This window comes from Solanum lycopersicum, chromosome 11 (assembly GCF_036512215.1).
Source record: "Solanum lycopersicum chromosome 11, SLM_r2.1".
Lineage (NCBI taxonomy): Eukaryota > Viridiplantae > Streptophyta > Magnoliopsida > Solanales > Solanaceae > Solanum > Solanum lycopersicum.
This window is the reverse complement of record NC_090810.1, coordinates 11,696,259-11,719,657: the sequence shown is the minus strand read 5'-3', so window position 1 is coordinate 11,719,657 and position 23,399 is coordinate 11,696,259. Positions and strand designations below refer to the sequence as shown.

Here is a 23,399-nt window from a genome sequence, read left to right as displayed (position 1 = left end):
ATGTCAAGCAAATCACATGTAAATCAAGACCAGTAGCAAATGAGGAAGATACATATGAAAATTTGGATCCAGGTTCAAATAATACAGAAGCCATGCAATCACAAACCAAAAGATTACATGTGATAACAGCATCAGATGTCTCTGCTTCGGACCTCCCAGGGAAAGCATAACAATGGGCCCTATCACCTGTCTGCCTGTTGCCCCTACCATGTTGGGCTGTAGTAGCTCCAGCTTGCCCGCCACCCCGGCTGATTTAGTGACCACCATTACCTTGGCTACCACGTCCTTCAGAATGGTGGCCTCTCCCATGACCACCTCTACCTCTAACTATTGGGGGTCTGTAACTCTGTTTTGGACAATACCTCCTAATATGTCTAGTCTCTCCACATCCATAATAGTCTCTGGAGTCAAGCATAGGTCTCTGTGAGAATGACGAAGTCTGGGGATAACCTCCAAACTCAGAGAAATGTTGACTGGTCTGTGATGGACCCCCAGCTACAGCCTGCAGTGAAGACTGAATAGGTCGGGCTGGGTAACCTCCTGAACTCTGCCCTCTGGAGTAAGAACCACTAAACTCACCTCCCTTATGAAACTTCTTAGATGTCGACGCCATGGTGAAGTCGTCTGGCTTCACCCCCTACACCTCTATCACAAAATCAACCACTTCCTGAAAGGATTTTGCTGCAGCAGCTACCTGTAAGGCTGGGATCTGCAAATCTGACCTCAATCCTTTCACAAAACGGCGATCCGCTCTTGTGGACTGAAGCAAAGCTGGGTGGCATACCCGGATAGTGCACGAAATTTGGCCTCATAAGCAGTAACAGACATCCTTCCTTGCTCTAGGCTCAGGAACTCATCTCTCCTCCTATGCCTCAAAGTCCGGGGTATATACTTCTCCATAAATAAGCTAGAGAATGATGCCCAAGTCATAGGTGGTGCCTGTGCTGGTTGACACTCAACATACGACCGCCACCACATTTTGGCATTCCCCTGAAACTGATAGGTCACAAACTCAACACCGAATCATTCTACTATGTCCATCTTATGTAGCAGCTCATGACAATCAACCAGAAAATCATAGGCATCCTCAGATTCAGCACCCTTGAAGACTGGAGGTTTCAACTTCAAGAATTTAGTGAAAAGTTCATGCTGATCACTAGTCATTATAGGCCCTGTAGTCAATCGAGGAAACGTGCCTTCTTCCAATGAGGCATCCATGCGGGGAGCCACAGCAACTGCATGTTGTACTCTCGGAACCTGAGGTGCTGGTGCAGAAAACACTGGAGGTGTCTGGCCCTGATCAGATAACCCGCTAAGATAAGTAAGAACCTGGTTAATCATCTCTGGGGTAGGTTGGGGTGGTAATTCCTCATCTTGTACCTGCTCATTTTCTCCTTCTTCACCCTCTCTCACTACCTCATCAGTCGGTGGAGGAGTCATCGCCCTATTACTAGCTGGACCGGGTGTTTGTCCTCTACCTCTAGAGGGCGTCCTCCTACGACCTCTACCACGGCCTCTTGCCACTGCTCCTCTTCGAGCTACAGCCCCAATGGTTGGCTCAGACGCATCCTGTCTTGCCGGTGTTGGTCTTGGCACAGTTGTTGCTCTAGTTCTAATTATCTGCGAAATAGAGTGAGGATGTCAGATACCACTTTGTATCACCTAGATACCAACTGGATCCAAGTAATAGCACGAAAGAAAGAAAGAATGGAATTTTCCTAAAGTCCTATAGCCTCTCAAAGAAAAGTAAGGGCATCCCCCTACCGTTCCTCAAGACTCTAATAGACTCGTTCTTGTGTGATGAGACCAACGAACCTAAAGCTCTGATACCAAGTTTTTCACGACCCAAAACGAGCCGCGAGTGGCACTCACACTTATCCTACTATGCGAGCGAACCAACAAATCTAAACCCCAACATTTACCAATATTTAAACCATAATGAACAAAATATAATGCGGAAGACCCAAAACTTATTAATATAACCAATAAAATAAGCTTCTAAAGTTTATCAATTATTATCCCCAAAATCTGAAAGTCATCACACCAAGAACATCTATCCTCAAATTTCTAAATCTAAGAGTATTTAAGAAGCTAAAATAAGTAAACAGATGGTCCATGTCTGAACTTCAAGGACATCAAGATGTGAATGAGAGAATCCAGTCCGAGCTAGGAACAATAGCTCACCCTGAAATCTGATATGCTGGAGACTGGCTAGAGTTGAGGGCGAGTCGAAGTCGATGGCACGCTTGCTGCACTCCACAAATAACAAAGAAGAAAATTACAAGTAGGGGTCAGTACAGGGAACACGTACTGAGTAGGTATCATCGGCCAACTCAAAATAGAAAGCAATATATACAGAATAATAATATAAAATCAACCACAATACTTAATAGGTGACAACAACAAGTAAAAGAACCATTGGCAACAACACCAAGCACACCTATGAGGACTCAAACCTCCACACCATACTCATTTAGGAAATAGGTTCTTCGAATTTGAGTATATTAACATAATCCAAGATTACTTCTCCTTATTATTATCGTGTCGTGTCGCAAAGTGACATTCCGATCCCCTAATACTACCGTGTCGGAACGTGACACTCCGATTCATTATTACTACCGTGTCGGAACGTGACACTCCGATCCCCTAATACTACGTGTCGGAACGTGACACTCCGATCCCCTAATACTACGTGTCGGAACGTGACACTCCGATCCCCTAATACTACGTAGCGGAACGTTACACTCCGATCCCCTAATACTACTGTCAGAATGTGATACTCCGATCCCCTAATACTACGTGTGGGAACGTGACACTCCGATCAATTTATCTCATTGTTTTATTTCATCAAGTCTTCTTTATGACAAGGCGTCATCTTAATAGACAGGATTTAAGATTGAAGATTCAACAGTCTCATCATTCTGACCACCACAATTACACCATCAAAACATACAAACACACAATCAAGCATATAGAAGACTTTACAATACCACCCAATACATATCGATCGCTATTTAGAGTTTTTCTATCACATAGAAATAAACCATAACCTACCTCCACCGAAGAATCGTTATCAAGCAAGCTACTTCCCAATGCCTTTGCTTTCCTCTTCGTTCTCTCTCTCTCGCTCGTTCTCCCCTCTTCCTGTTCTTTTTATTTTTCTTTTGCAGATTCTTTTTATTTTACCCTAATTATCATATAATTCCTTATGATAAAAGTAACCCATTATTTATTTTAAAGTTATCTCCTTTAACCCCCAAGTGAATAAATTATTAAACTTACCCCACTAATTTCATAATTATAATCATGAATGGTCCAAAACACCCCTTTAAAACTTTAGCAGAAATCCGACCCAGTTTGGGTTACGCAACTTGTGACGGCCCGTCGTATCTGTGACGGCCCGTCGTATCTGTGACGGCCCGTCGTATCTGTGACGGCCCGTCATATCTGCGACGGTCCGTCCTGCAGGTCCGTCACAATGTTTAGAGAGTCAAATTCAGTAAAGTGGTTTGTGACGGTCCGTCGTATCTACGACGGTCCGTGCTGGAGTTCCGTCGTGAAGTTCAGAGAGTTGATCCTAGTACCCAGATTTCCGAGTTGAAGTGTTTTGGAATGGAGACCCTCGATGGACCGTTGTGCTTATGACGGTTCGTCCTACCTGTCGTCGAGGGTAATGAGGAAAGCAGCAGGAGAAATTACACAAGTATGGGACGACGGAGTCCATCACGGTCCGTCGTGACCATGACGGTCCGTCACGTGATCCGTCAACCCAGTCAGTTTTTATCAAAAATAATTCTACTGCTCGAAACGAATAAACAGGTTGTTACAGAATGGGAGTCCAAATCACACTCAAATCAAGAGAAATCATGCAAAAAAAAAAGAATAAGTAACTAATCAAGAAGTGGGGTCGATACTAATTTAACATGTAAATAAAGGAAACCAAGGAGTACAACTTTAGGCAAAGTTTGGTCAGCAACTAAGTGGGACAAATATGCACTCATAAGCTTACAGAATTATTGTTTTTTCTAGAGATAACAACAACAGATAGACAAAAAGAACCGCCTACTCTAATAACAACTAATTTTCTGGAAACAAATTTGAAATCAAAATGAGAATGAGGAAACTTGAAACTTACTAAAAACTGAACAAGTTGCAGGTCAATAAACCAAACACTAAGCTAGTCATTGAAAATCATTTTCTAGAAAACAAGTTGGCTAACACTAAGTAACTTATGCATATTGGAAAAGATTAGAATGCAAAGTTTAGATGACCACAGATAACTGATTAGTGAAACGTAAGACCCAAAACAGAGACAACATATCGAAAAGCAAAGGTATGGAAATACAAGATCACTGGAAAGACCTCTTAAAATCAATGGTGAAGCAAACCAACAACTATTTTCATTTTTAAAATCAAAGCAATACTCCTTGTGGAGAAACAAATGTTAGTGACAATAATACAACAAAGACAACTATAAAAACTAGGAACTAAAGACAATAAGAATCTAAACAGCTCTCAAAATTAAATTTAAAATAGAGTGAGCTCCCTTGTGCTAATGGCGAAGCAGTGATTTGACTTAGATGAGAAGAAAATCGAACTAACTGCGGACAGTTACTAAAATGGACTCAAAACTATATAAAAGGAGAGCTAGAAAATAGAACTTGAACAATAAATACAAAGAACATGAGCAAAAGAACCATCAAACCACATGAAAATGTTAGAGGAAACAGACTGCAAAAATAGAGGCTTCAACAGAGAACCCAAACAAACAATGTGTTCAAGAAGTGCATTTACAGTTAACAAGCACTATATAATAAAATAAACAAATGACTAGCTTAGACGCGCGACCTATACAATAGAGTAACAATCAATCTCAAAATTTAGAGTAAGAAACATGCTCCGAGAGAAAACAAATGTCACAGTAACTCAAACAACAGAAAATTAACGACTACTACAGGATCAACATGACTCCAAATATCAAACTTCAAATCATAGATGCATGTACAATTATGAGTTAATTCTAAAACAAGACATTGACTTAAAATCTAGAAATTTAACTTAACCTAGGAAAAGACTAGACTCTTAGTTTAATCAAATAGAAGTTTATACAGAAACATCGAAGAAAAAGTTGTTATGAAAGTGGAACAAAGGTTCTAATCGCCGTGAAATAACAGGAAAATCAAACCATGCTAGACAACAGTGAACTAAAAACTTGACAAATGTCAACTCACCATTAATTAGAAAGTGGTGAATTAAAACTTATCTCCTAATCACAAAACAAATATATAACTCAGACAATATTGAAGCATATTCATGCAAGAAATAGTAAATTTAGATTGCAGGTGAACATACCGGAAGTTGAACACAAATACAAAAAAAATAAAAATAAAATGGATTTGATTATTCTATATTCACATCAAATCAGAAATAACAAACATGTTGTTAAACAAACGAAAGAAAGGAAAGAGTTTCGCACTTAGTCAATTATAACTTTTAACTATAGGAAAAATATTCAAGTGGTGTTGGATCTGAAATTTTAACAAATATTTCACATTAAGTTAAAGATAAAAAAGAGAAGCTAGATGATGTAATCGATGTGATTTAAGTTGACTTAATAATGTCGAAGATCGGAACAACAAAAGAGAGGGAACCAAACTTCAACATATTTCCTATATCTATCATATGAAAATCAAGGTAGGAAACCCGAAAACATGGAGACAAACAAAAACTAGGAGCCGAAATCAATTGGAAATAAGGAAGCTTGAAGCAAAATTGCAAAGTCGGACTTAAATAGTCATGATATAACCAAAATAAACAATTTCAAGCCCACATTGGATAAAACAGCTGGCTAAAATTGATCACGCCTTTTTTATACATGTTAAGAGATTATATGAAGAGATGAAGGTTTTCGATGATAATGAATGGGGAATATACAACCATGGATCAAAGAAACTAAGGCATGAACTAAAGATTTTCTTACATTGAAATATCAATCAGAGCATCTTAGAGGCAGTATAGAAACAAACCATCAACTGGCTTCACCCTAATTATCGATGTGATATCTACTTGAGATAGAATGAAATAAGGTACCAACTAAGAGACTAGGAACTAACAGAAACAATTGAAGGGAGATATTAGTAGACTCACACCCAAATTATGACCATATTAACAGTAGATAAAAAAATTCAACGTGATTGATTTAAAAACTGATTATCGACGAGTCTATTCCTCAAAACGGAAAAGAGAGTGAAAAGACTAAACAACACAGCCTGATATAATTAGTTAAACACCACCTAATTCATAAGATGTTAAAGCTAACACAAACCTCCATTCTTAGAGAATTGCGTTTAAAGCAATAGATAAGATCCAAAACTCGTAGAGAGTGCTAAAATTGAAGTTAAATATGCACACTTTTATTTAGTTAACATGATTAGGCATACATAATTACTAAAAGCCAACAAAATGGAATAAACAATTAATATAAGTGAACTAAATACTACACAGAACATCACATTATGAACAAACAGTTGATATAAAACTAACAAAACTAAAAGGACAAATGTTACCTCGTTTTGGTCAGCGAACCGGACGACGAGTTTGGCGGAGACGATTCCACCACTCCAAACTCCAGCAGCCACAAAAACATTTAAAAATATTAAACTATGGAACCAAGAATTCCCAAACTTTATGGGTACTCTTTGGTCTTTGAAAAATTCTCCTTTGAACAGTATCGACAAGCCTATTTATAAAGGGAAAAAAGGGAAGAAAAAGGGTCTAGATCGACGTGGGAGAATCCCAAATTTCAAAAATTCTCAGAGGGCGTACAAATTTATACTATTTTCGAACGAAATTTAAAAAGGAAAAAGGAAATTGGAATGAAAGTACCATCTGGAAACGTTTGGACTGTATCGCCGGTACAAGAGCTCGTGCCCTCCGCATATATAAAGGGAACCTTGGCATCGTTTGTTGAATTCGTTGGAGACGAAGAAAGAAGAGGGAGAAGAGTACAGAGTAATGGGTTAAAAAGGGGAAACGGGTCGGTTCATTAGGCTTCTGTTGTATATATTGTTGTATGCTATTTTGGGCTGGGTTTGAAGGGAAATTGGAGTAGATTGAGAGTGGGCTGCTGAAATTGCAAGTAAGGCCAAAACTTGGTCTTTTAAATGGATGAATGAAAGTGGTTAGATTTAGAATGAGAATTTAGCCAATGGATTAAGGTTATAGAAAATTGAACTCAAGAATATAACCAAAATTGAGCTTAATTAGTTAAACTCGGCCAAACTTTAATCAAGACGAGCTCAAACACAATTGATTGACGAGCTTCTTAAACTTAACCAAATGAAATAATTAACCTAATCATAAACTAAATAATATAAAAATTATAAAAATAATTTAATCTAAACTAATTCAATGAAATACTTACTAAAAATTATATTCTCTTTTTTATATGATTTTCGAAATATTTATAAAATACGCTAATTATATACAAAATTATATATATAACATATATATTACTTAAAAATTATATATATGTTTAAAACTATTTAAAATATCTTTAAAATATTTTGAATTTTATAAAGTTAGTTATTTCAAGTAATTTGGAAATTAAGAAACTCGAAATTTAATTCCAATCATGGAAGGTCAAAATTGGGTGTCAACAAACTGTATAAGAAATTGCTCTGTATTCAACCTCTGTAGATGACTTAGAAATAGTTGATTGCTTCTTTGCACGCCAAGATATGATATTTGAGCACTAGGAATACTGCATAGCCCGTCGTAGATCAGCGAGTATCAGGACAACCACCCCAATCAACATCGAACTAGGCCGTGAAAATAGAATTGGATGAACAGACACGCAGAAATAAACCATATGTGGGTGTACCCTGCAAATATCTAAAAATACGCTTGACACAGTGCAAGTATGTAGTTCTTGGATCATGCGTAAATTTAGAAACAATATTAACTGCATAGGCAATACTAGGACAAGTCATTGTCAAGTATTGAAGTGCACCAAGCATGCTCCTATACTCACTTGGGTCCGAAAGTAAGGTACAATCCTCAAGAATTATACAAGTGTGATATGCAATAGGATTACGAACAGGATTGCATGTATGCGTATGAAACTTAAGAAGTAAATCAACAATGTATTTGTGTTGAGACAAATGAAGACCATGTGAGGAACACCAAGAAAATAATGAAGGTACCTAGATCTTTCATTGCAAAGTGATGAGAAAGATGATCTGTGAATTGAACAAGAAGATCATAATACCAGTGAGAATAATATCATCAACATACAATAATTAGATAAGAATACCAAAAGAAAATCGATGAACAAACATAGACAGATCAATTTTACTACAAACGAAACCTTGGGTGAGAAGAAATGTATTAATGCGATGAAACCCAGCACGTGGTGCTTGATTTAGACCATAACTGGCCTTAGTTAATTTACAAACATGATGTGGATAATCTGAATAAGTAAAACCAGGAGGTTGTTTCATGAAAACTTCCTCATTAAGAATACTTGATAAAAAACATTTTCAACAACAAATTATCGAATTGAACAACCAAAGGAAATAACAAGAGAAAGAACTATATGTACCGTAGTTGGCCGAACAAGAGGATTAAAAGTCTCATGATAATTAATACCTGGTTGCTGGTGAAAACCTTGTGTGAAAAGGCGGGCTTTTTAATGATCAACAGACCCATCTAAATTATATTTGATACGATACACCCATTTACAACCAACCAAGTTCATGTTATTGTTATAAGGAACGAGCAACCATGTTTTATATCCTAAAAGTGTATTGAATTCACCAGCCATTACTTGCTGCCATTTCAGATTTTTGACAGACTGGGAGAAACAAGTTGGTTCAATTTCATGAGCTGTATTTAAGAAAAATTGACGAGGCTTAGTGATTCAAGATTTCAAGCGAATTTGCATTAGATGATTGAGAGGAGAGGGAGATGTGGACAAATTGCTACTCAAAGGTGGCACACTAGTCGAACGAGTAGCCAAGGGGGGGATGAAGTATGAGGAACACTAGAGGATGAAATAGGAGCACTGGAAGGAGTATGAGGAACAATACAAGTAGGATGAGGAACACTAAAATTTGATTCATTTGAATTATTGTCGCATATAGACGAGACAACCAAAGTGGAAGATGTTGCAGGAGATATATGACACGGAGATGAAGATGTGATAGTAGGGGTAAAATGTAAAGGTGACATGACAATGACCAGGTCGAAAGAAGCAGGATGAGAGATTTCTGTGTCACTTGGGTTAAAGAACTCTAAATATGGAAATCTTAATTCATGAAAGAGCACAAGTCAACTAATATAGACACGACCAGTTTTAAGATCTAGACAATGATACCCTTTATGATTATGAACATATCTTAAAAACACACTTAGGATTGAGTGGGGGGAAAAGCTTATGAGAAACACGAGCAGATATATTTAGAAAACACTCACATACAAACACTTTGAGAAATGTATAATCTGGAGGTTTCCCAAAAAGCTTTTCAAAGGGAGAAATTCCGTTAAAAATAGGAGTAGGTAGTCGATTAATAGTGTAAACAGCATACAAGGCAGTATCAACCCAAAATTGAGAAGGAAGTTTTGACTCTGTGAGGATAGTTCGCACAATTTCGATTATGTGTTTATGGTTTCGTTCAGCGACGTTATTCTATTGCGGAGTGCCTGGACATGATTTACAAAAGGCAATGTTTGAGTTAGAAAAATGTAGAAACATGGATTTATCATCAAATTTGCCGCTGCCATCACTTTTAAAGGTTTTGATTTTACTACTAAAAAGATTTTCAACCAACTTTTGATAAGCACAGAAGTATGTGAAAACCTCAGACTTATTTTTCATAGGATAGAGCCAAGTAAAATGAGAAAAATCATCCACAAATACGACATAATATTGAAAGCCTAAATTAGATAATATAGGCAATTGTCATACATCAGGTTAAATAATTTCTAAAGGGGAAGAACTACAATGATCAACTAAATTCAAAGATAAACATTGAGATTTTCCAAGACGACAAGAGACAGAACTATTGTTAAAATAATTGATCAAACTAATTAAGTTGTTTTTCCTAAGACTATCAACGACACAAAAACCACAATGGCCAAAACGGCGGTGCCATATATATCCTGGTTGACGCAAAGCAACCAAAGCATGAGCAATGGAATGAGCAGATGAAGAGGACGTTGGATAAACATAACTTTTACTAGAAGCCTTGAGAAGAGGTTGACTCGTGACTTTGTCCTTAATAGAAGTATAAGAAGAGTCAAAAGTTACGTAACAATTATTGTCAGCACATAACCTTCTAACAAAATTTAAATTATGACTAAGATTAGGGACATGAAAGGTGGAGTGCAAATTTAAAGGACGAGATGTTGCAGATATTTAACAGTATCCAATTTTATTAATATCAAAGGAAAGTGTTATTTCCAACTAAAACATGATTGCAACTATTGTAAGAGGATGTATGTATAAAATTACCTTCAGATAGGGTCATATGAGCAAAGGCAGCCAAGTCAAGGTACCAAGTAGCATCACTCGTTTTACCAACTACATAATCGCAAAAGACTTAGGGAGATCATTAACAAACAAAGCATGATTGAAAAGATTTGAACATTGCAATGCTTGGTGGCTGATAGAACCACAAATTTGACAAATAAGAGTCAAATGATGGGAACCTAAAACTCCTGAGGATGGAGAACATGTATTGGTGGACTGTGAGTCATAAGAGACATGGGAAACACTATCAATACCTGATGTGATTTGTCCAGTAGAGTCATTATGGAGAAAGTTGTTTGTCGTAGATCTTGATGTTGTTGAAACCTTCCAGATGATCCACGACCTCGGCCTCTAGGAGAATATGTATGACCCCTCCGTGTCCTCTTTGATGTGAATGAGTTGTACTTGAAGACTTTGAATGTGTATTCTGAGCAGAAAAAAATCTTGCAGAAGAGATGGTGGATCAGGATCTTTAAAGCGCTGCAAACGTTGTTCATGTAGTAACAACTTAGAACAAAGGTACTCAAACGACAATTGTCTAGGAAAATGAGTGATAACCCCAACTATGTGTCATATGTCTTTCCTAGGCCAAGTAATACATGATCAATAAAGTCTTCATTTAAAATCGAGAATTAATAGTTGCTAAGGAATCTGCAATTTTTTTTGCATCCCTCAGATATTGACCAATAGATGTAGAGTCTGCTTTACGTAGGGTGGTGAGTTGTTGTTTCAAGTCAAGTGATTTTTCTTGACTAGCATCCATGTAACGACTATTTAAAGACACCAAATATCACGAGATGTGGGCAAAAGATGGACGTCAACAAGAACCTCTCGTGATAAGGTAGCAAAAATCCATGATCTGACACTTTGATTTACTCGTAGCCATGAGCGGTAGTTGGATTAGGCTGCTGATTTACAAAAGAATCACAAATAAATTGACTTGGAGGTTTAAAAGAGCCATCAACAAATTTCAGTAAATCATGAGAAATCAAAAGAGAGGTAAACCGAGTTCTCCACATCAAATAGTCTTCGACATATTGAAATTTGATTGTAACGAGATTTATAATATTTGTTGCAGCAAGAGATGCTGAAGAAGAAAAGGTGGGAGAAAAGATGGGATCAAAATTAGTAGAGCACGGAGAAGCAAAAGGTAAGTCATTAGTATTGCCAAGAGACGTGGATAACGCTTGACCAGATAAGGAAATCGGTATAGAGACCAAAGAAGATGGCACAAAAGGAAGAGAAAAATAGGGCGACAAAGGAGTTGTGGACATGGTAGAAATAGTAAATTTGATATTAGAAGAGAAGAGATTGTTGAAGTAATAGATTCCCAAATAGAAAGAGGCTGAGTAGTCATGGCTGAAATGAAAACAAGGAAAGAGACGGAAAAAACAGTGTGGGCTAGATTTGAACTTCTGATACCATGAGAGAGTTTTGATTATAACTCATTGAATATCAAGAACATGTGTTACATATATTTATAATAAGGATACATGCATTCTAGATATATTACAAGTCCTAGTTATATATCAATATAGTAGACAATCCTAAGAGTCCTAATCTGATAAATATAAGAGTCTCAATAATATGTACCTCTTGTGATCCTCCTAGGAGTATTTATTTGACATTGCAATATCGGAAACAACCTTCAACTTCAACACTAGAAATAAATATAAATGTATACCTATATATAAGACTTCCAAAGAAAAAAATAGAAAAAAAAAGAATTTGAAGAAACCTGTAGAATCTAAAAAAGAAATAAAATTTTGAAAATCAAATTATGTCTCTGATTGCAAGGATCCGATGACCGAAAAGATTGATTTTGTGGATACTTTGAAGAGGTGAAGTTGATTTAGGAGTGATGTTTGTGATTTGAGGATAAAGATTTGATTTGGGATAATGAATAAAAGCTGAAAAAAAGGGAGTAGGAAAGAGAAGCGTGAAAAGAGGGAAAAAAGATTAACCCGTGTGAAATTGTATAAAATAATTTTAGGCGTGTTAAATTTTATTTGTTACTCATTAATTAAATATAACCATAAAATATAAATAAAGTATACTATAGCTATATTATTTTAATATGAGATATAGTTTGCTATTTTCTGTAGTTTTTCCAATTTTAAAGATATGAGTTGCCTATTTACGGCTAGTTGAATATTCTATTATAATCTGAGTTATACGTTTGAGACATTTGAATTAAATATTTATATATGAGTTTATCTTATGTTGAATAAGTCTTCCTCTTAGACTTGAGCCAGGCCAAAGGTTCGTTTGAGAATAATGGGTCTCGAGTGCCAAACACGTTCAGGGTGCAAGCTCGAAGTGTGACTCTCTCTCTCTCTCTCTCTCTCTCTCTCTCTCTCTCTATATATATATATATATATATATATATATAAGCATGAACATCTCAATGTCCAAGATAAAAAGAAAGAGGGGAAGAATCGACGAGGCGAGTGTTCTCTAAGAGAAAATCGTGATGGAAAAAGTGTGAGGAGAATTCGGGTGACAGGAATTTTCTGAGGTCAGCTGAACAGGCTGACAGTTGGCAAAAAATGCTGAGCAAAGCTGCTGGCCTGCAGAGTGCGGCTAATCCGTAACATCAACTACAGAAGAATGAGGTTTGAGTTGATGAACAGGAGAAGGCCGCAATACATCTCCATCATCATTCTCCCTCGGGGCTGATTAATTAGGTTAAGGAAAATATGAGGCGACCCTATTAAAGAGAGCATTAAGGATACATCGACTCTCTTGGATTTCACGTCATAACATATATATACCCGAACTGAGCATATTCAAGAAAGACACAAGTGGTTGCCTTGGGGACAATTTTTCTCTTAACTGCGATATATATATATATATACATACATATATATATATATATAACTAAGTAAAAAATCATATATATTTCAATAAATAATAACTTAGACTTCAAAATAATATTACAAATTGCAATAAAACTATGGCAATAATACATAAATATGCCTTTTAACTTGGCTTCGAATCACATTTATGCCCTTCAACTTTGGGTGTGCACAAATAGAAACTTAAACTTGCATAAAGTTACACAAATAGACACACATTTCCTACATGTCATCCTACACGTCATTTTTTGTCCTACGTGGTGTCCTACGTGTATTGTGTCATGTACGACTCATGTGTTTATTTATTTAAAAGTTGGATACTTAAGGTATCTGTTTGTGCATTATGAAAGTTGGAGGTCAAAGTTAAAATTTTAAGCCAAGTTAGGTTCCAATATATATATTATGCCTAAAACTATTTTTGTTGATCAGCTCAAATTTCAACTGTAATACTTCTAAATTTTACTTCTTCCTTAATAATAAATATCGAGTTCAAGCCTGAATATAAAAAGTAATAAAGATATTGAATACGAACCTAAATATGAACAAATTTTTGACAAGTGGCTTCGTCCAAATCCGGATACAGGACAGATGGACATCCTATAAAAAATCCAAAAGTTTGAAAAGAAGCCCAAAAGACGATAGGAAAATTTATACACCATAGTATAAAATTCTATGGAGTATCTTTAGATGCTCTCGAAATGTCTCATTAGAAATCGAGGATACTGGTATGAGCATATTGAACAAACTCTGTTCAACCAAAATGGTTCCCGTTTTACTTAGTTTCTTCACCTAATCGCCAAAGGTGTGTTTTGCCGATGTGGGACAAAGAGAAATTTTGATAGTACTAATATTTTTTCTTTTGATGTTCTTTCAGCAAGGTACTTGTCTAGCTACTGTTATCCCTTGAACAACAATATTTTTTAATCAGATATGTGAAGACCCTTTAAACAAGTCTTGATTATCATTGAAGTTCATATAAATGTTTATTTCAAGTATCTGGATGGATGCATGTTTGAGCTAAGGCATAAGGATAAATTTATTTCAATTGTTCTCTAGATAGTTGTTGTTTCAGAGCTTGATTTTGATGCTACTTGTATGTTTTTGATTCTTTGGTTGGATTTTGAATATGAGCATGTGTATTACATTACAATGTTTGGATATAGGCTACCTTAATTTTCTTTTCCTATTTCCAGAAAGAAAGTTATAAGAGAGTAAATGACATTTTGAGTTATTCTCCCACATTAGCATCTAAGAGAAAATTGGAGCAAAAATAGTAATATTAATAATGAGCTGAGCTTACTTAAAATACATACTTACCTGGACGGGGTCAATGAGCGATCAATGAGACCCATGGCCTAGGCTTATGACCTCCATTGCACTTTGGAGGGGTACTTGCCTAAGGTCGGCCTAAGTGGTTGAGCCTACACCATAATTTGTTGCTATGGAGGCCTGCGTTCGCGCGGCCCCTGCTAACTACGGTTCACAACTTTTCTCTTGATGGTTTCCATGTTATATATAAGATGAAGTTGGAAATATAACACGTTTTCTGGTCTTATTGCCTACACGAGTTTCTGTTGTTTCCGAAAAAACTTACAGAAAATAAAATTTATAACATGATTATACAACTATAAATAATTTAATATCTTAACTTTCTAATAATAAAACAAAAATTATTCTTAAAAATATATTTTTATCATACTATACAATTTACCCCTAAAAGAAAATAATCAATAAAACTTGCTAGTATTATAGTAAAAAAAAACATCACTCATCATGAGTAAAAATAAAATTACTTTCAAATGGCTAAATAAATACATGAAAAAACTTGAAGGCAACGATAAATGAAAAAGTAAAATTTCGTTATGTATTTTTTTTTAAATGTCACGCATAATAACTCTAACACTTTTACAAAATAATGAAGATGTGATACTATAACTTGTTATCTGAGTTACTCAATCTTCTTATGTCTATAAATTAAAAAATTATTAAATATCATTCATTTATTCAAGAATTATGAGGGTCAACAATGTTAACTAGAAAATTTAACACATAATTGTGTAAGACATGTTAGATAAGCTCGAGTGTGTACAGTCGGACGCTTAGGACATTAGTATTGCAAAACTAATGATGAAAAAACTAGATAAAAAATATTCCCCCTAGATCTCCTCTGCACTTCCCCAATGCATTCTTTGGGTAAGAATGAGAGAGAACTTTCTACCTTTACAAGGATTAACCTGATTATAATGTCTAATCTTATTATAACGGTGTTGCCCTAGAGGAAATACCTCCTATAGCGAGAATTTATTCATCCGTCGTAACAACGAACGCAAAATAGAAACTCAGAAATTCTCCATTTCGCAACACACTTTTAAATCTTAACATTTTTATATTCGATATGATCAGAAGTTCTACTCGCCTAAATTCAATTTGAGAAAATCCTATGGATTCCTTAACGTCTTAGAAACAAGAAAAACAATTCTACTTAGATGTTTTACCCAATCAACATTATCCTGAAAATTTCTAGACATATCTTGCTCATATTTCGTCCAAACATAGCCTAACCTGAAAATTTCAATTCGCTACTTTCAAAATGTTCTTGTCCTATATTTCTTTTAAAATTAACGTGCCCCTTATTATGAAAATTTTGTTACAATAAATATTCACTTATCCATCATTCGTCTCCAAATAATCAACGGAAAAGGGCCTAAAATACCCTCGAAATATTGAAAATGGTACACAATTACCCTCCATCCACCTATTGGCCCCCAAATACCCTTCACATCCCACCTTTGAGTCCAAATTTACCCCTTCATTAGCAGACCAAAATTAAAAATAATTAAATAATAATTTTTAATGACGTGGCACTCTACCATTGGTTGTAATTTAATTATTTAAAATAATTTTAAACCCATCCATTTTAACTAAACCCATCCATTGAATCTCATATTAGGAAGGTTGTAGAAGAAGAAGGAGGCGGAGGATATTCTGTTTTCCGCTGTATTGGGAAGATCTGTATGGTCGATGTGATTTGCTTCCTCCGTACGGAAGAGAATTTGGCTGATCCTTCTAAGGCTCTTCAAACTCCTGTGGAACAGATTTTGCCTAAAGGGAATTCCATTGTCAGACATTTAGATCCAAATTCTAGGTTATTATGAAGATTTTTTTATAAAATTAGAAATTATATTGGTGTTGTTCCTTTTGCAATCACATGTTCTTCAGAGGTTAACGACTTGATTTCTATTTTGCTTCTGTTTTAATTTTTTTTTTATGAACAATTAGTTTTTAGAATGAATTGGTATTTTGAGATACTGTGTAGGAATACTGCTAAAGGATTTGCTGAAAAGAAAAAAAAAACCTTTTAGCTTTATATGAGATTGAATGGGTGGGTTTAGTTAAAATGGGTGGGTTTAAAATTATTTTAAATAATTAAATTACAACCAATGGTTGAGTGCCACGTCATTAAAAATTATTATTTAATTATTTTTAATTTTGGTCTGTTAATGAAGGGGTAAATTTGGACCCAAAGGTGGATGTGAAGGGTATTTGGGAGTCAATAGATGGATAGAGAGTAATTGTGTACCATTTTCAATACTTCGAAGGTATTTTAGACCCTTTTCTTAATAATCAATGGTAAAAAGGTGAGTTAAATCATGAAGGGAGTATTACTTGAATTCTCAAACAAGTGAGGTACTTATCTCTCATGTCAATTCCAATTTTTCTAGTGGCTCCTACAATCGTACTCAATTTTCAAATTTTCCAATCAAAAATAACAACCAACTTTACACTTAACTTTTTCTTTGTACTGAAGATCTTCATGCATCGCCTCACTAATTTACACTCCATATATCATTTACCTTACTGAATTTGTACTCCATATATTATGCCCAATCTTACTCAAACTGAAACTTGTAGTCTCCAAAATTTATCGTCACGTCTCTAGCTTACAATTATATCAATTGTGCGTCTTATTAATTAGTTCTTTGTATCCACAAATCGCATACACTAAAGCTCTCATCTTAAATATCTCGTCTCAATTCATCTGGCATCAAAAACAAATGTAAATTGATTAAAACAAATATACTTAATTTCAATATTTAATTATAATAGTTTTAAAATCAATCACAAATAAATTAAAGAGTATACCATAACGTATTAAAAACACTACTCATTACCCAAATATTTAATCATTTTTAAGGAATATTAAATTAATGAAAATTTCTTACCGTGTATATTTTTTTACAAAAAATTAATCATTTTTATTGCTCAAATATTTAATTATTTCTAAGAAATATAATATTTTCTTTTACCGAATGTATTAAGCAAAAACTAATAATTATGATATTTAAATTAAATAATAACAATAATTAATTTAAAAACTCATAAATAAACACTTAATAAATGAATTCATAACATCGTCCAAATAAAAATTCACATCAAACTTAAAAAATAAAAATTCAATTCTAATAAAAGTAAATACCTAATTCACGATCTAAAAGTTAATACCTATGTATATAATTATAATTTTTAAATTATATTTATGTAATCCACTCTTATTTTCAATTATGCCTCTATTTTGCTTAAAATTTAAAATCAATTCCTATAATGTTAATTAGAATCAAACGAACTCTTAATTTCCAATTATGCCTCTATTAAGTATCTTTTACTGATATTTTATTCTCATTTACATTTTTTTTAAAAGTGACAAATTTTATACAGATCCAAATTAATATAATTTGATTTGATAAGTGATGCAAATTTAACTAATCAAAATCAAAACCATAATGTGAACTAAGCTAAATTAAAAATATATATATAATATTTCAAAATACGATTTTATTTAACATTTTTTTCATCATACACATACCACAGAGAGAAACAGAGGATGAACAGAAAACAGAGGATGAACTCATAAAATTAAAGCTCTTCTCTAACAGAGGACTCTTTTCCTTGTTGTTTACTCTCAATAGACACAACTTTAGGACCTTTAATTCTATCAGCAGACAATTTAGCAAATGAAATTGTAAGCACACCATTTTCAAGCTTAGCTTTCATTGTATCAATATCAGCATTTTCAGGCAAACGAAATTGTCTCCAGAACTTTCCATGACTCCTTTCAACACAATGCCAATGATTCTCTTCATCATTTTTCTCTTCTTCTTTCTTCCTCTCTCCGCTCACTCTCAACACTCTGTTTTCTTCAATTTCGATCTTTATATCATCTTTATTCAATCCAGGTACTTCTACGCTTATCACGTGTCCCTTCGCCGTCTCTTTCCAGTCGACTCTCGCGAGCAGAGTGTTTTCTAATCCAAATGGTATTTGTTCTAAAACTTTGAATGGATCAAGAAATGTATTAGCCGGATTGCTGCTTATCATTTGGTCTATGATTAGTGGTACAAGTGATGACCCATCTGCGCTTAGTGATGATACCTGAAAAATGCAAGCAATTGAAATGATGAGCAATGTTAATTTGCTGATGACCCTCATACTATACACTGTAGTATTGATGATCTTCTTCTTCTTCTCTAGTGTTTGATTGATGATTTTCTATGATTGAGTTTGGGGGTTTGATTGGTGCAATTTATATAGAGAAAAAGGGGGTCGTTTAAGAATCTTGAAAGTTCCGAAAACGTTGAGAGACTTCTTCTGAAACTTCCAGCACCTTACAAGTTAATGGAATTTACTATACCTTTCCAGAGGTTTCTTTGTATGTCTCTGGAGAAATATCATTTCTATTATTTTTTGTTTGTTCAAATAGTCAAATAATTTAAGTTTGATATATTTTTTTTGTTTTAAAAAGAATATTTGATTTGACACATCTTAAATATATCACCTAGAAAGTTATTAAAATAAATTAGATGATTTTTTTTAAATAAACTAAAAAAAAGAAAAGAGAGTATAATTTTTTAAAATAAATATTTATAAACTATATAAAATATACTATAAATCACACATAATTTAAAGATATATAAAAAATTTACCCTGAATATTTCTAGACGTCAACTTGCTCATAAATCGTCCAAACATAGCTTAACCTAAAATGTTCAATTCGCTACTTTCAAAATTTTCTTCCGCTTTCTTTTAAAAGTAATTCACCCCTAAGAATTTAAAAAGTCATTACAAGATGCCAATTTATCCATAATTCCTCTCCAAATGATCAATGTTAGAAATGTGAGCTAAATCAGGAAAGGAGTATTACCTATCCTCTAATAACGGGTACTTGTCCTCAATTTTCAAACTTCTCAATCAAGAATAACAACCAACTCGCTCTTGTATCGAAGGTCCTATATAGGGGTGTTAAAAATGAACCCAGACATAGGTAATTCACTTAAATTTTAGTGTAAATTAGGTATATAACATATTATGTAGTCATATTCTCAAGTTATGGCATAAGATTTTGATTTTCATTCTATAACATTTAATATATCAACTTATAGCATTTATTTAAATTAAAATATTGTTAATATTTATTCTGTAAAATTAGGATGAAAAATAAAATAAAAAAATGATTAATTAAAATTGGATAATTTCCGTGAATGTAGTTAATGTTTTTTAACTGCTAACAAAATGTGCACCTTTTAAGGGATTTTAAAATATATTAATTATAGATATACACCTTAATTATCTCAATCCATTTTTAATGATAATTAGTTTTGATTTTTTATCCTTAAAAAATTATATTCTGTTATCTTCTTTCCATAAACGTGTATCATTTTTTTTCCAGAAATTTAAGTATATTCATATATTCGAATTCTGTCATATTTTATCATTTTTTTTTTTGGAAAACAATTAAAATTGAAGGTTGAAAAAGTTTAGATTTGATTTGATGGAGAAATTTATGTCAGTTTTAATTAAACATGGTGGCAAATGAAATTCATCAGGTTATTTTTTTCTAATATTTATTAATGTGTCATATTTTTTTCCCGTGTTATATTGCATGTGTTCAATTGATATATTTTTTTTTGTGATACATTTATTCAGTGTTTCCACTAATAAATATTTCCTAATATTAAATGTATTTTCATGTGTAATTAAAACGAAGAATGATGTTAAATGTGATTACTGGTTAAAATTAAAAAGTTTGCAGTTTTTTATCAATTTGCAAATTTTTTGTTTTGAAACAGTAGAACAATATCTGACATTTTGTATTAATAATGTATACATTTTGTATTTTAATGTATATAAATAGTGTATGAACAATATATACGAAAGTCAATTTTTATAGTAGTACGTAGATGTTATTGATTTGTAATATATATATGAATTCTGTATAAATTTTGAATTAACTGTATATTTTTTTTTTATTAAATTGGATAAATTGAGTATGAAAGTGTATTTTAGTTTGTATGTAGTAGTTAATTGTGTAGTATGCAGTATGTATAAAAATTGTTTTAATTTAGTATTAATTTAAAATTTTGTTATTGCATATATATGTGACTTGTATATAAATTGTGTATGATTTGTGTATTAATTTTGTATAAAATGGTATTAAGTGTGTAATAAATAATGTATTAATTGTGTATTAAATTAAAATAGTGTATAAACAGTGTAGTAATTGTGTATTAAATTGTGTATGAAGTGTGTATTATTTTTGTACGAAGTGTATGAAGTGTGTGTTAAACAGTGACTTGTATATAAATTGTGTATGAAGTGTGTATTAATTATGTATGAATAAATTTATAATTTTATTATGGGATGCACTGAATATAATTTTAATTCAGAGGTGGATTCACAAGCATAATGAAGAGGCTGATAAGACTACATCTAATCTGACAAAAAAATATGATATTTATCTATAGAAAAGTATTACGTTGTCGTGCAATATGAAGGTATGTGTTTCACTGTATTGTATTTTTAATTCATACTAATCTGCAACATGTATAATTTTTTTTTCCACAGGTGATACCTTCAACTGTTGATCTGCATGCTGTAGCTGAGAAATCAAAGAAATACATAGTAAATCTGAACACAAGGATGTGTAGTTGCGAAAGATTTCAACATTATGAGATACCGTGTAGCCATGTACATGAAGCAGATTTCTGTTCTGCTTTTTATAGCCTCAAGAATTTCAAAGATGCTTCTGTCATTCCTGTCGAGCCTATCCCGTGCGAGAGTACATGGGATATACCAAGTTATATTTCAGATTCTAAATTGATGCCGCCTGGTCCAAAAAGAGCAGCAGGAAGACCCAAACTTGAACGGTGGAAGGGGTTCGTAGATGTGAAATTCGAGAGGACAAAAAGCACATGCAGTAGATGCCATCAGGTTGGACACAATAGGAAGACTTGTTTAAATTATCCTGTACAAAAACAATGATGTCGTACTGTTAAATCTGTGTTTTTGAGGGTTTACATTGTTATAAAATGTTTTTTATTGAATAAAATTACTTTTCATACAAATGTCATAAATTGTATATACAACTGTTCATATATTAACAAATTTTAACAATAATAATTCATATAATCATATAACATTTATTCAGTTATTGCATACATAATGGGGACTACATACAAAATTTATACATTTATACAAATTCAATTCTTGCATATAAAAAATAATGTATGTTTATGTTATACATATTAAATTATAATATGTTATAATTCATACGGTTTTCATACATTATTCATACCAGTAATATACATACAATTTGTTTCTGTTTGTATTTTGAAATATATATTTTTTCAAAATACAAACAGAAACAAATTGTATGTATATTACTGGTATGAATAATGTATGCAAGAAGGTGATACACATTTATTAATGTATAACTGTATGATATAATTCATACATTTTTCATACATAATTTATACCAGTAATATAATTAATATCTGTTTCTGTTTGTATTTGAAAGTGTATAGTATTCATGCAAAACAAATTTATGGAATAATTTAACATTACTATGTACTATATATCAAATTTTAATATGACATTCATAATTCATATAATTTTCATACATGATTCATACAGTGTTCATATATGTTAAAGTGAGACACATTTAGTAATAATCAGTAATAATTTATATAAAACCATCAGTAGTCATAATAAAAAAATTGGAAAAATACATAAATTGTTCATAAGTTTTTTAAAAAAAACAATTCATTCAAAAAATGTACATTGTGCCATGAAGATTTCTACTTCCTGATACGAAATTTTGGAGTAGGATAATTGGTGGTGTCTATAATTTGTTCTTTATGAGTTCGAGGTCCACCCTTCTTGCTAGCAACTGTGCCTGTAACTTCACTTTCACTGATTGCGTCTTCATCATTTTTTGATTTTCCATAATTCCAAAGTAATGTAGCATATCTTTGACGATGATATTTTGAATCAATATCAATATGTGATATGTCAAAAACACCATTGCTCATGTATTCGACGAATAGATATGTGTATAAACCACAATCACTGTATATAAATTGGAAAAAAAATTGTATAAAAAAACTTGATACAAAAAAATTTATACACAATTCATACACATTTCATACACATTTTATATATACAGTGAATCATACAGTGAATCATACACAATTCATACAGTGAATCATACATAAAAAAATACATGTTTCAGCAATTGATATTGTAATATGAAGAAATCTGTAATTTCATACAGTGAATCCTACACAATTTATACATTATTTATATACACAAAAATTATATATTAACTATTTTATACCAAAATAACAGAAAATAAAAATAACAGAACATAAAAAAGTTTTAAAAAATTAACTTTTACTAATCTTTGAACTTTTTTTGGGTTCAACTGTTTCTTCTTCTTCTTGTAAATGTGAAGTATCGATTTCAGAGGCTCATGGTTTTTTGAATTTTGATTTTATCAACTCTTCTACGAAATCAGATTCAGAATCTGATGAGTCACTTTCCTCTTTCTTTCGTCCTTTTCTCAGATTCATCTACTTTTTTCTTTTCTTTCCCTTTTCCCTTCTTCTCGTTTTCATTTGGATGTTTTTTTGTTTTTTTTCTATTTTTGATTTCCCTGATCTAGATTTAACTTTAAC

General features: G+C 33.1%; 2 protein-coding genes and 1 non-coding gene across 3 annotated transcripts; 2 read left to right on the top strand and 1 right to left on the bottom strand.

Annotated features, from left to right (window-relative positions):
* The first annotated feature begins 14,698 nt into the window (after nt 1-14,698).
* Nucleotides 14,699-14,859, top strand: LOC112940401 (U1 spliceosomal RNA). Its single transcript, XR_003244473.2, has one exon. It is a non-coding gene; the product is annotated as a U1 spliceosomal RNA (small nuclear RNA).
* A 3,348-nt stretch (nt 14,860-18,207) lies between these two features.
* Nucleotides 18,208-19,106, bottom strand: ER-SHSP (small heat shock protein). The gene is given in 1 exon segment (NM_001247671.2): nt 18,208-19,106. A coding segment is annotated over 1 exon segment (573 nt). The 5' UTR covers nt 18,877-19,106; the 3' UTR covers nt 18,208-18,303.
* Nucleotides 19,107-21,212: 2,106 nt separating this feature from the next.
* LOC138339222 (uncharacterized) lies at nt 21,213-21,705 on the top strand. The gene is made up of 2 exons (XM_069290803.1): nt 21,213-21,218; nt 21,289-21,705. The coding sequence occupies exons 1-2, from the start codon at nt 21,213-21,215 to the stop codon at nt 21,703-21,705; spliced, it is 423 nt and encodes a 140-aa protein (XP_069146904.1).
* The last annotated feature ends 1,694 nt before the right edge of the window (nt 21,706-23,399 follow it).